Source organism: Myxocyprinus asiaticus, chromosome 1, assembly GCF_019703515.2.
Source record: "Myxocyprinus asiaticus isolate MX2 ecotype Aquarium Trade chromosome 1, UBuf_Myxa_2, whole genome shotgun sequence".
Lineage (NCBI taxonomy): Eukaryota > Metazoa > Chordata > Actinopteri > Cypriniformes > Catostomidae > Myxocyprinus > Myxocyprinus asiaticus.
In genome coordinates this window covers 14,418,605-14,435,346 of record NC_059344.1, presented here as the reverse complement: position 1 = coordinate 14,435,346, position 16,742 = coordinate 14,418,605, and the positions used below count along the sequence as shown (strand labels likewise).

The 16,742-nt window shown below is 35.5% G+C and overlaps 1 protein-coding gene across 1 annotated transcript in view; it reads right to left on the bottom strand.

Moving 5' to 3' along the window:
• Nucleotides 1-16,742, bottom strand: part of LOC127444890 (metallophosphoesterase MPPED2-like) — an 87,291-nt gene that overhangs the window by 57,547 nt on the left and 13,002 nt on the right. Inside the window, exon 3 of the mRNA XM_051704516.1 lies at nt 3,188-3,369. Within this exon, the coding sequence (XP_051560476.1) occupies nt 3,188-3,369 (182 nt within the window). The remainder of the gene's footprint in view (nt 1-3,187; nt 3,370-16,742) is intronic.

Here is a 16,742-nt window from a genome sequence, read left to right as displayed (position 1 = left end):
ATGGCTAAATAAGCAGTTTAGCATTATACAAAAACATTTGAATGCAGCAGAATCAACCAATCTGAATTTAAAGGGGCATTCAGCAGTTTTCTAGCTAGCGTTAGCATTACTCTTCTTTGTCTTTAAGTACTGATACAACAGTGGTGTTAGATGCTGTACTGCCATCTATCGACGTGGATAAGCACGATCATCTCTGCTGCCCCCGGCAGCTTTGGAATATCATTTGCATCTGGAAAATGCCGGAGTTTCAGGTAATTTCTAAAATTATTTATTGCTACTATAATATAATTGCTTTGCCTAAAAACAAACGTCAGAATTCAAGTGAACAGACTTCTACAGTTAAGAACAGATTATTACTGTCCCTCATATCAATACTCTTTGGAGACTGTCTACATTCACGTTATTTCTAAACACAGTTATTATCTTTATTAGAGAACTGCTTAGCGTGAAATAAACCAAGAAAACCAACGTCATGGCTCGTCAATCGCTATGCCAAGCTACTAAACTAATGAAGACGTATGCCATTTGATAGAGGTGGAGGTAGATGGGCCCCCCTTACTATAGCTGTGATAACAAAGAAAATAAAATTACACGTTGCTTTCCGGTTGCGTTTATAAACACTGCTGAAAACTGTCCATTACTAACATATGTTGACTACACACGTCATTTTAAAAAGTTTGAGGGAAACTAAATTCCACTGATACTATTTTAGATAGTGGTCTAAACAATTAATAATTTCTTACCTGTCAAACAAAAAAGAAGCAGCATCGGCACCACTACTCATGTTTTTCTCCGTCATCAAATCTTTCCATCTTGTGTATGTCGTACCGATGTTTACTCTAGTTTTTTGTAGTTCTTTCTGTCTTCTTGCTTCAGACCTTTTTCGCTTCTTTGGCAGTACAGCTACTGAATCTCCTGTTGTCCCTGCTTCTAAAGCATGATAATAAGTATGTTCCATTGTGTTCTTTTCGCTCTTCGCATCACCAAACAACACTGCTCTAAGCATAGAAACGTGTATCTACATAGGCGGCAGCCAATGAGCACGAGGATTTTCTTCTTCGACATTTAGTGAAACACAGCGGACCATTATATTTCAACATGGCGAAACACATTGAAGGGGGTGACCCGCACCATGAATAATAAAAACACTTTTTATAGAAAACTATTACGAGTACAGTCTTCATCTCATGTGAGTGTAAACCATTAAGATCACTCATCACAAAAACACAATTCATTCGTTAATGTGTAAAACTTTTTAAATTAGCCCCAAATTACTGAATGTGCCATTAAGAATGCAAGAGAGATGAGTAATAAAACAAAAAAATTGTCTCTACTCTTTAATATTGTCACATTTTATCTACTTTGTAGAAGAAATGTTGATTTTGTACTTAAAGATACAAAATCCTGTTAGAAACTTTTATTCAAGTTCAGTCAAGTCTGGTTATGAAATGACAAGACACTTTTAAAATGGACATCTGCCTTTGCATTATCTATCAACTGCTAATTGTATAATTGATGATTCTATGTTCTGCAGTTGATTCGGGATGGGCTTCAAAGACACCATCATTAATCTTACATTTCAATTAATATCCTTTAGTTTTAACCATTACTCACCAAAAATCTAATCATTTCACTCAACTGACTTGTATTACACAAAGCTATCTGATATTGGGATTATAATCATGCTATATAGCCTAAGGGGAACTGGCTCCCCCAGCAGAGCCTGGTTTCTCTCAAGATTTTATTTCTCCGTTAACTAGCATCTTATGGAGTTTTGGGTTCCTTTCCACAGTCCCCTTTGGCTTGCTCACTGGGGGCCTAAAAACAAATAAGTTTTAAAGCATGATTTTCAATCATTTAAACAAAAACATTTTTTAAATGAAACTGTTCAATGAGGACTTTAAGACATCACAGATATTCCCAGCATATTTTCTGCAAAGCTGCTTTGAAATGATGGGAGATGTAAAAAGTGCTATACAAATAAAAAGGACTTGACAAATTAGTGTTGTAAGCCCTAAAACCTAAAAGTTCCAGTTTGTGTATTGCACTTGCAAAACATTAGCAGAATTTTGACACTTTCCTATAAAGTTACTGAATTGATCCAAGAATTGAGATATTTTACAATATATTTTTTCTTCATCCATATTTAATTTTTTTTTTTAGAGGAATATTACTACACATAAAAACATGTTTACATTTACCTGAACATAAATAAGCATAGTAAGGTGCTAATGAAGTACCCCTTACTGTCGAATGAATTTTTAATTAGAATGTTGTGTAGAAATATAAAATGATTCTTAGTGAGTATAAATTCCTTTAAATCAGAAATAAGGCTCAATCAAATAATTAAGGATTTTAAATAATAAAAAAAGTTCTTGAAATAAGCAGGTTCCCTAATTGAAAGAATATATATGGAAGACATTTCTCTATATTTTTATCCAACTCCATAGACAAAGGCAGAAGTCTGAGGAAAATCTAATTAACAAACCCATTACCAGCACGCAACGCTCATAAGACATTAACACTAAATGACACAATGGCTTTAACCTAGAAGGTGAGAGAGTGGGTGAGAGAATAATGTGTTCCCAGCATTCCTCACTGAATGAAAAAATAATATGTATCCGGAAGAGTAATAATGCACACAGCCCAATGATCACACACTATGTTTTATAATACTTGGCTTTTATGTTGACTTGTTCGGTTAACACTTTACAATAAGGTTCCATTCGTTAACATTAGTAAATGCATTAGGTATCATGAACAAACAATGAACGAATTTTTTTACAGCATTTATTAAGGTTTGTTAATGTTAGTTAATAAAAATACAATTGTTCATTGTTTGTGCATGTAAGTTCATAGTGCATTAACTAATGTTAACTAATACAACTTTTCATTTAAACAATGTATGAAGCAGATGTTGAAATGAACATGAACCAAGATGAATAAATGCTGTAAAAGTATTGTTCATTGTTAGTTCATGTTATCTAATGTTGTTAACTAATGTTAACAAATGAAACTTTTTTGTAAAGTGTTACCACTTATTCTCAAAGTGAACAGCAATGCCGGAAGGAGAAACTCGGCTTCAGTCAGTAAAACCAGTCAGCACCAGCTCACATGTCGCGTGTGTGTGCAAGAGGGTCATCTGTGATGCACGGGGGTTAAACGGTGGTTAATCGGAGCTCTTTACCTAACCAGTCGTTAAACTTCTTGACCTCGGAGGGCAGGCCCAGCTCGGTGAAGTCCCCCGTGTGCAGGAGAACGTCCCCATAAGGCATCTGGATGCCATCTGTCCGTGAGTGTGTGTCTGACACACACACAAAGCGTGTGTGGCCACCCGGCTTGGGAGTGTCGTACGAGATGGGGTCCACCCTGAGAGCGAGAGAGAATGAGTGACAGACAGACAGACGGAGAGAGAGAAAGAGGGATTATTCTATTAGCAAGAAAATCTAAGTTAAATAGTTTAAGTTCCAAAATCAGCAAAAAATAACTGTGCAAAATTGGTTGCACAGTAAATGAGTTAAAAAAGTTTTTGACATTTCGACATTTTCAAAAACGAATACAATTTTTCACTGCAAAAAAGAATATATTGCGCGAAAACCTTTTCCTGTTTGCACTCACTGTTTTTGCAGAAACTAGTGCTGAATCTTTTGCAAGAGTAGCTCGTGAAATGGAAGAAGGCCTTCAGAAATTCTCATATTTGATTTCTATTTAAGAGAATCACTCTCCTCTTGTCTGAACATCCTTTTATTTACTTTCCCAAAGATAGTTTGGGGGGGAGGAAGGGTGGGGGTGGAAGAAACTGTCCTCTATAATTCAAAAGTATAGCGGAAAAAGAAAGGATCTCGGCTGTTATTGAAGTCAGAAATGTGCAATAAGCCTCACTTTCTCCCCCCGCTATTATATAATTACTAAAAGGGTTGTCAGTCCACAAAAAAAAAAAAAAAAAAAAAACCTCCACTGTCTAATTAACACTTACAACTCCTGTCTGACTAAAAATATAAAAGGACCTTAGGAAGGGAGATGGACTGCCATACAGAACACACACTCAGACACACACACACACACTCAGACACACATTCAGATACACACTCAGATACACACTCAGATACACACTCGGATACACACACACACTCAGACACACTCATGCACACTCAGACACACACACACACACACACACACACACACACTCCATTATGGAAAACAAGTACGTCAAGCAGTTAAATAAAAGGGAATCTACTTAACAAATGAAAAAAAGAAAAAGAAAAAAGAAAACATCACAGGATGGCAAAGAGCAAGATGAAAAAAGGGGTGCAAAGGAAAATAAATTTGTAAAAAGTGCAATAGGGCCAGACAGACAAAAAAACCAAAACAAAATTGAAATACAAAAAGGCAGGTATTTTTATAGAAAAATTACAAATAGGAAGGAGGTAAGGGAGAGAGAGTGAGAGAGAAATAAATAAATCAAGAAAGAAAGAAAGAAAGAAAAGAAAAAAGAAAGAAAAAAATAGGAAAGAAAGAAGATAAGCATCCCATTTTCCATTTTCAGTGGGTCTTGCATGTGTCTGAACTGTGTCTCTGTCTGATCACGTGTGTGTGTGTGTGTGTGTGTGTGTGTGAACACTTGCTTTTATTTACTGCATTGTGATCAATAATGAATATTATTTTCTGACCCCGTTTCTTTCTCTCTCCTTTTTAAAGTGTCACGATTTTCTGTTCAGGTGGTTCACTTCAGATACAGTATGACTCAAATATCACACACACACACACACACACACACACTTATTGATTGAATGTGGTCTGTGGTGGTCAGGCCAGCCATGGAGATATAAAAGACCCGACAGATCTAGTTATGGAGGTGGCTGGTGGGCTGAACTCTGTGGTCAACACACACACACACACACACACACACACACACACACACACACACACACACATTGTTAATTGTCACCTGAAAACACAACTCCCAGGAGTCACAGATCTAAGATTTATTTCAGGAGCAAACCAAGATTTTAACGTCTACATGAAATGAAAATCTATTTCCTATCATAATACACAGTCCTACACAAGGGTCGTATTGTGAATAATTCATTAAAGCATGTTATTCCAAAAAACAAAACTGAATGTTTTTTTTTTCTTTTTTTCTTTTTATATCTTTCATATAAAAGGGGTTTTCCTGCACTGACAATTTTGAAGTAAATGTAATGAAGCAAATGTAATGATATTCATCTCGCATTTGGCGAGACACTGTGCACTGCCATCATTAGCCTTACTAAAATTTAAGGGTGATTTTACAGTGGTTACAGTAACTGTGGTAGTTTGTGGTACATCACTCAAATAATTATGAGACTGATGAAAGGAATACAACATACAGTATGTTATGGAGTAGGAAACAAGCACTTTCAGTAGCACAGTCTCAACTCACTAAAGTGGTCAACTCATGGATACAGTCAGAATATTTGAACTAGACTTATAGAAATAAGGTGTTTATTAAATTAAGTGTAGTTTGATTTCACGTAGCACCTTAAAGTAAAACATTTAATGTCAAATTCAAAAGGTTCCAGATGCTTAAATGATGAAAAATAACTTAATTTTCAATGTTACCATGAAATGCAATTCAATTATATTATATATTAATTGCAATTATGTAATAAACCAACTTCAACCAACATGTCATCATGTGGGCGACACTAAATGTCAGCCAACACAAAACCCTGAACAAAATGTAGTATCTTGCTCAGTCTCTAAAACTACTGTGGCTGACATCACCAAGCCCCTTAATTTTTCAACCTCTTCATTCCAACCATCTGTCATGTAGAGACCACTTTTTACAATCCAATCAATTCCAGATGGATACAGTTTAGGGGCGTGAATCTTTGGGTTGAAAGCGATTCAATTCATGATTCATTAGTTTCCTATTCAAAATGATTTTTTTGCAAATTCAGAACGATTCGATTTGATTCGATTCACAATTAAATGAGTTTCAATTCAGTTAACAATTTGATTCTGCATTTTTTTTTAAATGCATTTATAAGATTCTTTAAATACTCTGCATAATGCATCTTCGGCAATAAAAAGAAAGCCAATATACTCAAGAAAGTTTATTGCACCAAAGGCAGGTTAAAATAAAACACATTAAATACATGTACATACAGGCTTATTGGAATTCAACAGAGTGCAATGTGCTGATAAAATATTTTAGAGCCATGCATAACTACAAAAGTATCTATATTTCAAGATACAAATTCCATGATTTTTCTTTTCTTTTTTTCTTTTTAGATTTTATTAATCTGCATGACTTTTCCAGGCCTGGAGAACACAATTTTAAAATTCCTGATATTTCCAGGTTTCCCATGACCGTGGGAACCCTGAATCAGTAAACTAATCCAAATATTACAACATTAAAGTAATATTTAACATCCCTGAGGCTTCATATACAAACAAGGAAAAGAGAAAAGCAATCCCCGCAAAGCTGTTATTTAATTAAATAATACATAGTCTGTATGTGCTGTGCACTTCAGAGTGCTCGGCACTCTGTCATCTCACACACACAAGAGCGCGCGTGATGATCACGATATGGTGTTTTCAGTGTATAAGCGGCCGGCTTCACACACAATTTAAAGTGTGCACCACTTGCAGATTCTATATTTATTCTATAGTTATATATTATATAAATAGAAATATAGATTATACATTTATTCAATTATTTGTTTAATTATCACACTAGCATATATCGCAATTTTAATTTGATTAATTGTGCATTTAAACATGTATTATTTTCATCCAAATATGTCATATTCCATGATATTCTGAGTTTTATAGCTAATGTCATTTTTATGACTGGATTCCATGATTCCGTCCATGTTTTCCGCATACTACATGTGGTAACCGCGATATACACTGGCGGCCAAAAGTTTGGAATAATGTACAGATTTTGCTGTTTCGGAAGGAAATTGGTACTTTAATTCACCAAAGTGAATGGCAAAAAGAAACAGCTTTCTCTAGAAACTCATCAGTCAATCATTGTTTTGAGGAATGAAGGCTATACAATGCTTGAAATTGCCAAAAAACTGAAGATTTCATACAAAGGTGTACACAACAGTCTTCAAAGACAAAGGACAACTGGCTCTAACAAGGACAGAAAGAGATGTGGAAGGCCAGATGTACAACTAAACAAGATGATAAGTACATCAGAGTCTCTAGTTTGAGAAATAAACGCCTCACATGTCCTCAGCTGACAGCTTCATTGAATTCTACCCGCTCAACACCAGTTTCATGTACAACAGTAAAGAGAAGACTCAGGTTCAGGCCATATGGGAAGAATTGCAAAGAAAAAGCCACTTTTGAAACAGAAAAACAAAAAGAAAAGGTTAGAGTGGGCAAAGAAACACAGACATTGGACAACAGATAATTGGAAAAGAGTGTTATGGATCTTAACTCCACTGAGCTTTTGTGGGATCAGCTAGACTGTAAGGTGCGTGAGAAGTGCCCAACAAGACAGCCACATCTATGGCAAGTGCTACAGGAAGCGTGGGGTGAAATGTCAACTGAGTATCTGGACAAACTGACAGCTAGAATGCCAAGGATCTGTAAAGCTGTCATTGCTGCATGTGGAGAAGTTTTTGATGAGAACTCTCTGAAGTAGTTTAAGAAGTTCTGAACAATTATTAATGTCCTGACTATACATTGTGATCAGTTGAATGCCACTTTGGTGAACAAAAGTACCAATTTCTTTCCGTAAGAGCAAAATCTGTACATTATTCCAAACTTTTGGCCACCAGTGTAAGTGGTATAAATCACAATGCTACCAATTCAGGGTGTGAATTTAAAAAAAAAAAAAAAATTTGAAGTGGTCCGACTGTCATCGTTGTCTGTTTATCAAGTTTATCACTCAAATATTTTTGTGGTTAACACAACAGCAAAGTTGGAATGAAAAAATCATTTATAGTAAAAAATCAATTTTTTACTATATCAATACCTAAACTATTTCACTGGAGCAAAGCAGACATGACAGCAGATGTGCAGAGAAAATATGTGACGTGGATTTGTTCATGACGATAAACTGTTACAGTTGTTTCACAATGCACAGCCACCGGGAGTAACAAAACAATCTGGTGTATTTGACTTCTACTCTGAGGCCTGATCATTACCATGTTTTTGTACCATGTAGTAAAAACCTTGTAAGCAACAGTCAAACAGTTCTATTATACTAAAATATTTTCCAGGACAAATAATTTTTTTCCAGGATATTTAGGTATTTTTCTTATTTTTCATGACTTTTCCATAACTGGAAAACTGTTTTGAAAAATTCCAGGTTTTCCAGGACGCGTGGGAACCCTGATTTTATTTCAGTAGTGGCCACGCAATTGCTGCATCCGAAAACGTAGGCAGCTGACTTGCTGCCTAACGAGTGTTATTGAATGAATGGAACTCTTAAAGAACTGGTTTTAGAACAGTTTGAAAAGCATCTTATTTTCATCCTACCTCTGTATACAGCCTCCGAAGGCAGCCTTTCAAGTATACAGATGCAGCCAATGAGTTAGCAGCTGTACACTGCTTTGACTGTGTTTCATTCGAGACAAGAGCGCGAGCTGTTAATTGCTCAGACAAGAGGCGCTCAAAAGCTGTACAGAAAAATGTTTCAATGAGAATTACGGGCGGCAGAAGAGTGCAGTGTGTCTATGAGAGCACATGCTCCGAAGCGCACTAGAGAATGAAGCCACATGTCTCCATAAAATCGCACATGTAACTAATTAGATATTTATATATTTTAAAATATTGCACATTGTTTTGTCGAATCACAATTCATTCGATTTTTAGCATTTTATATAAATTATTGACAAACACTACCGATTCTCGATTCAAAAATCATATTTCAAGATCACTGCATATAGATAGGCAAGATAAGTAATGAATGAATCGAGAAAACGAACGAATTGTTACACCCCTTATAAAATTGCAGAAGTAAAGAGGGTTATGAATGCCATTTCATGTTGACTTTACATAACCTAATGCTCACAGCATTTTGACCCTTTGAAGATACAACACAGAATATAGAAAAATATACCATTCAAAAACTCAAATCGATTAACAGCACTAACAGTCGGTATGTGGTTAAAAACAATATCTTTCTATTATTTTGTTGTGCATGTACCCAGAAAAAAATTATAGTTTCATTTCTAAGATCAGCTGAATCCAGAATGTGTTCAAAAAGTTTAGAACCACTAATTAACCATGCTATGTGCCCAGTACATTTTTGCATGTAAAACGTCCAATAGTAAAAAGTAATCCACATGCAAAAATTTAAGCATTAAGGAAAGCATGCATGGTTTACCTAAAGGTATATGCACACTGTGTATAAGTGCCATTAAGAAGCTGTTTCAACTTACATTTGTTCATTTGGCAGACACTTTAATCCAAAGCAATTTACAGAGCTATCAAGAAATGCATTTTATCAATATGTGATCTCTTTGTGTTTACAGCACTATACTGTACTATTTCAGCTACTTGAACTATATCTGACACCCCCCCCCCAAATGCCCTGCAGCTCTTTTATTAGATACATATGCCTTAATGCATTTCTATTTGCATTAATAGATTCTATTTGACATATTTCACATGACGCTTTAACCTTTATGAACAACAGATGATTGAATTGTTTCTGAGGTGAACAGTTTATAAAAGCTTCCTTACCCAACTACAGTTAATCTATTACACAGAGCTGAACAATAACACCCTATTTGTGGACTGTTCTTCCCTCCTTCCTTTGATTTTTGTGTTACAAGAAATAATGCCATTCAAAATTGCAGCTACAATTGTTTGACTAAGACAGAGAACAATAAGCCAGTTTCTATTTAAACTGTTGCTTTCTCCATTGCACACTGTATTACACTGTGTCCTGACCATTGATAATAAAAAATATTAATAATAAAAACAAGCAATTAAAAACTTCCATGAGTTTTTATCCCAACAGGCCATTACTACAACAAGCAAAGTGACGACATTTTGTCAGTCTCTTGGCTTCTATTTGTGCAGTGTTGAGCTGGGTATGAAATCTCAAGAAAATCTCATTGGTCCAACATCCTGATCCACAGCTGTACTTGGAACATCAAATTGGTTGTGATTGTGTGGAAGCATTTTTGCTTGAAGTGTCGACAGACAAAATAGTTGTTGCAGGAAACTCGTCACATCGCAAATGGTTAGGACACCATGTAAAACTATAATAACTCTTCGAGGTTTCCAGGTTAAAAGCACAGCAAAAAAAGGGTTTTCAAAACCACTTTTCTCAGAATTAAGCTTTTACCTCTTGAACCAGACTACTTCTAGTTAGTCTGAATGTTGCTACATTGTTATCTGAGTGCTACTAGTACATTCTTACAGCCACCATTTGAGAGGAACCGTTGGTCAAGGTGCTTTCTATTAGAGAGACACTTGCTGTCCAATCAGAGTAAAGGATAATTATCAGACCCTACCTTCCCCAGAGCACTTATTATGACATAATGATTGTCCAGTCAATAGACTTGCTAATTTGAAGCCTGACCTATGATCTATGGGTTTAAAGACTGCAAAACAACATAAGACAGCATGTCATCCTATGTCTCTAATGTCAGTCTGATACTACCAAGTCTTACCATGAAAATATGGCTGGCATGAAGTCTAATACAAATGAGACAACAGTATACAAAGAAATATTGGTAGATTGATATTGGGGCTTTTTGACTTCATCAGTGGGTAAATATATGCCCGCTTAGTTTGTCCCTGTGTCAGATCCAAAATCTACAGTATACGAAAAGCCTTATCAATAGATCATGCATATTACTGCAATAATGCATTACAAATTGTTAAGAAATTTTATTTTAAATTTATTTGTGTACATCTCATTTGCTATAATTAACCCTTGTGCTGTGTTGAAATGTTTTACCTAATTTGGTGTTCCTGGTCAAAAATGACCGGCCAATAAAAAATAGCTTATAAATCTCTCTTTATGCTATATTATCACCAAATATTGGATTAGATATTTTTGTCAGCTTGTTTTCTTTCAATTAGCACAGGTTTTGAATTTTTTTTTTAACTTATTGATCGTAGGCCTCACTGACCTGAGCTTATGCACCTCTATTTTTGAGAGAAAAAAAGCATTATTTGTGGATAATTTTGGCAATATTAAATAAAATAAGAAAACATTCTGTACTATTTATCACACTAGTGTGCTGTAATGTTTAACCAGGAAGTTTGTTTTGAAATGCTTTTATTTCGTACAAAATGGCACAAAGTCACACTTGTGGTGTTCCCGGTCAAAAATGACCGCCCACTGAAAATGAATGGGGGAGATCAAAAATAAGAGAAAAATTGAGTGTTCAGGAGCATGTTCATCACATTCATGTTCACATATGTGCATGTGTGCTTGCAAACATAAAGGCCTCAGACCTGTGCACGCGCACAGGTCAATGAGGCCTACGATCAGTAAGATCAAAACAATTTTGGGAAGTTGTGATACCCTGTCTAAGCAAAGTCAGTAAGTTTTAGTCCAATAGGATAAGACTGAATAGCATTTTCAGGCAAAATCCTCTTCGGGTCAAAATGACCGGAACACAAAATGAGGGTTAAATAGAAACTTTATGTATATGTATATAAAATGTATATATTAGATTATGTCTCTGATGTATATAGTGGCTCCAAAAAGTATTTGGACACTTACACCACACTTAAAAATTTATGAATATTAGATAACAAAATGAGTGGTCAACCGATATGGGTTTTTCAATGGCTCATGCGATACCAATATCTATAGAGCAGGATGGCTGATATAAATGCAGATAAACAATACAATTTAACAACAACAAATCAGATGTTCACACAATTTCTAAAGTAAATCAAACACTTATTATATATACTTATTATAAAGGTTAAAAAAAAAACTTGAAAACAGAAAGTATTGACTATCCATTGGCAGATTTAGGAACTTACACAAGAGAAAGTTAACACTGTTAATCACTGAAGTGAACACGGTTATCGTCCGATGCTGATAAATCCTAAAATGGCCAAATATCGGCTGATTAATCGGTCTGGACGATATTGGTCTATCACTAAATAAGGAAGGGTTAGGGATGCACCGATACCATTTTTTTCTCCCGATCCTATTCCGATACCTGAACTCACAGTATCGGCCGATACAGATCCCGATTCAATACCAGTGTTGTTTTTTTCTTAATCAGTTTAGAATATCTATCCCTCACTGTGTGGAACTGATTGGGGGTACTTTTTTATTTGTAAAGAAACAAAAACATCTAACTACACATTATTTCATAATAACATGGAGAAGACAAATAAACAAACGATTACATAAACATTTGTAGCCTATTAAGAAAAACACGGCTCTAGACATATTGTTCAAAATGCAGACAAAAAGTATTTAGACACTTTCTGGTAGTACAATTTTTGTGGACATATGTCAGTTAGTGGAATATGTACACTTTATACAGTATAAATCAGCATTACACCTTGCTCTCCAGATATATGCATCAGCCATTAAATAACCCATATTGGTGAAAAACTACAAAGAATATTACAGCCGTTAGAGGAAAACATGCAGTTTTGCTTTCCAGAGGAATCAATCAGGGTTCTGCATCAAATAAAAGGAAATATTTTGCATTTCTCTCTCTCTCTCCATGTAAAGATTCCTTCTTAAATTAAATTGGAGTTTGAGTAGGAATTCGTGAGGGAGTGCAAGTGAGAGAGAGCGAGAGATAGAAAGAAAGATTGAACCCTCTGTGTACATTATGAATATTTCAGAGGGCCGTGTTGTGTAGATGTGGGGTAGAGGGCTTTGAAAAGAGTGCCCTGCAGTCAAGCCTTTGATGCGGATAGCCCTGCCACAGCACTGATGTGCGGCAGGAAATGTGTGTGTGTGTGTAAGACAAGCAGGGGCAGGAAGCTTTATGAACCAGGGCCGAAGAAAAAACATAATGATAATCATCAAGAGGAACCAAATATTTACTGGCTTTTCCACTCGTGCTGCTCGGCTTGTATTGCTGTTGTTAAAGAAACATCAAAACATATGTGCAAACTCCACCTTCAATCATACATTGCAATGCAATCCATTTTAGAAAGAGAGAGAGAGAGAGAGAGAGAGAGCGAGCGAGAGCGAGCATCTATCTTATCTTGTGCTTCTCAGCTGTCGGCACTAATTCAATAAACTTCAGAGTAACAGTGAGAGCAAAAATGAAAGGGGAGGGGGTAAAGCTGGAGAAATAGGATGGAAGATGAGGATAAATGAAGAATCACTTCAGCTGCAAGAACAAACATTTCAATTAGAAGATGACAATTTGCAGCCTTTTCTAAAGGTGCGTTCACACTGACTATGTTTACACTAGGGGTAGGAATCAGCAGGGATCCGGTGCTACAACATTTTATCGATATCTGGGGGTGATAAAATAACACAATAATTTTGTGATAATTTCTGTTTATTGTTTTGCGATTCAAAACGAATATTGTGATCTTTTACTCATTTATCTTTATTGGAGTGCTGAACGCCCTGCCTAACTTCATCGTAGAGCCACAGAAGTAAAAACATAAAACAATCAGAGGAAATGGCTAGCTTGGTCCTGTGTTGTTTATCATTACACAAAAACCATTCCAGCATAGCTGTATGGAGCATCTGCATAGACATTCTTACAAAAGAAACAAGTTATAAACTTATCTTCCTAGCTCTTAGAGTTTGCATTTTGGTTAAATGAAAATATCTGGGGGGATTCACTAAGCATAAACTGTGGCCAGTAAAAGTACTGGTTATTTGCACACACTGTTTGCGCTGGTTTAGCGCCCGATACACTGAAGGAACTATGAAGATTAGGCAACAGCGCAAACGCATCCACATAATCTGTGCTGAATTAACTTTGCAAGCGCAATCCCCAATCCTCACATTAGGAATGAGCACGATTCAATTATTAATCGTTCTGTACAAGCTAGTCGACTATTAAAAACGCTACTCGTATATCACGTTGATTTTCCTGCTTTGAGAAATGCTGAATTCTACTGTACTTTCATTCTGAATCTCATACAAAATCTTGCAGTTACAATTGAGTCCACTGGGGGGCACTGTGGAATGTGTCGCATTTTATAAAAAGCCAACTTTCGCCACTTGTTTTTCTGAATAAAAACATGTGAAATGATAAAAATGTGATAGCCTTTTATAAATTCAGAGTGTATATATGTGCATTACACTACTGCTGTTAGTATTAGTTTCTATGTAAGCGTGTGAGTACAAATGTTGTTGCTGTTATTTTTAAATCTTATTTTGTTTTATTTTAATTAATGCATATATATATATATATATATATATATATATATATATATATATATATATATATATATATATATATATATTTATTTATTTTTTTAATGAAAAACGGTTAAAGAAACCGTTCATGGTAACGTTTTGAATAAAACACTATATAAATTGGACGTAAGTGTCATACTTGCTATTTTTAACTTTTTTTTAAATTCACGAGTAATCGTTTACTCCCTTTTTTTGGGTGAGAGTACTCAACTACAAAATTGCTCGAAAATGCCCATAGACTGAACACGTAATACGTGTGCGCATGATGTCATCGCTTTCACAAATTCACGTTTTTGTATGTTTACATGGAGACGATAACGGCATCGTTTTCAAAAACTTGCACTTTGAAACCCGTTTTCAAACGTTTGCGTTTTCAGGCCCCAAAATGCCGTTGTCGTGTAAACGAACAGCCAAAACGCATAAAAAGTTTTTAGTTGAAAACGTTGTCGTGTAAACAGCCCCTTAGTTAATGTTAGTTACTGGAAAAAAAATACAATTGTTCATTGTTAGTTCATAGTGCATGAACTAATGTTAACATATACAACTTTTTATTTTATTGTATGAAAACTGCTGTTTAATATTGATAGAATGCATTGAAAATGTTAACAGATAAAATCCTGAGAGAACCTTGCTGCTAAATCAGTTATGTTGTATATTTAAAACAGATAATAGATAATATGTTTTCATTGTGTGTGATTTATAAATGTTGTAGTATTAATATTATTATAATATATATTGTTATATCCTTATTAAAATTGACTGATTCACATGGCAGAGAAAAATACCTCAGATGCATACATTAGATGGAGCTCTAGAAAGATGAGAGATGTAACGGGTGCATAAGTCTGTTTTAAGCGTTTCTCTTCACTCTACATATGGTATTATTACACAAAGCGTTTTTGCAATTTCTGCCTTTCTTGCTGTATTATGAGGGAGCGCCACGATGTGACGAGACAAAATTAGATCTCTCCAGTGTTGCGCGCTCGCAATGAAGACAGCTTTGTTGATTATAAACAGGAGCAATAGTTTTATCGCATTGCTCGCTTATAGAGAAGTGGTACAACACCATTCGCTTGTCCAATTGACAGGTTTATACATGTCAAATCTAAAGTTCAGTAAATATGCACTTCCCCACTGCTCACACTCACAAGCTGCTGAACGCTGCACCACAAGTGAAGGCAAGAGGTAGAGAGGGCGACGCCATAGAGGGAATTCCACGCATTTTGAAAGTGAAACATGCGGGAATGATTAAAAATTGAGCTAACATTCGTTATTGAGATTTTAATCAGGCTACTAGTCCGGTCGGGCAAGTAATATTCTCTTTAACTTACCCGTTCAAAATTCCACTTGTCCACAAGCGGACAAGCGTTTATGTTGAGCTCTGTAACATTAACGTTTGGCGTGAGGAGCTCAACTTATGTTGTAATCGTAGGCAAATTGGTAAGGTTAGTAACATTAAACGAGTAGTCCCACAGCCCTAACGTCAATAGCGTTATACAAATGGAATTTGGAATAACAAGTACACTAGCTAACGTTAGACTCCATGGAAATAACGTTAACAGCTAAAGTTACATCCATACTGTGATGGCTAGCGTTCGCTAAACCAAAACATAAATAAAAGCTGTAAGAGAGAATTCAAGAAATCGCAACAGAAATATAAAACTACTGTATGGTAATGGTACAATGTAATATTTACTGTAGTAATAATAATAATAATAATACTTATATTTAAGCAATATCTCACAAGCAAGAGTGGTGTTGTACTAAATACAAGTTTTTATCAGTGTTTTCATTTATAATGTGATGCTCTGTCAGTACCTGATTACAATTCATCCGCCCAGCACTGGTTCAATGGCATATTAATACCTATGTTTTATTTATTTACATTTTTTGGTGATTTTAAAATTTGTATCGAGAATTGTGAAATTTTACTGGTTCTGGTTCCGACTACTGAAATTTTGTTTTTGTGACAACCCAAGTACTGGTGTTCCTCTTTGACTGCTGTATCAGGAGCTCCACTTTCTGCAGCCCCATTGATAGTCGCCACTTTGCATTGCTGCTCAATTGCATAAAGTTGAACTTTGTTACATCGCCAGAGGTCAGTTTTGCTCATGTCACCTAAAATCAGCTATCTTTGAAAATGAATGAATTGTAGTTGCTTTTTCAGTGCAAATCACTGTCAGTGTGAACGCCCCTTTACATCATTGTGTGATATGTTTATATCCACAGGTTCTGTTCTTGTTCATATCCGTAGTGTCTTATCATGGAAATCCAAAATGACATCTTCAGCCCTTGACAGAAATAAAATTGAAATTCTATTTTCCACAGAAAAAGATAATACAATTAAAAAGTAAAGAAAGAAGCCACGAGAGGCTGTGCATGACATTTTACGATGGTATAGGTGTGCTGT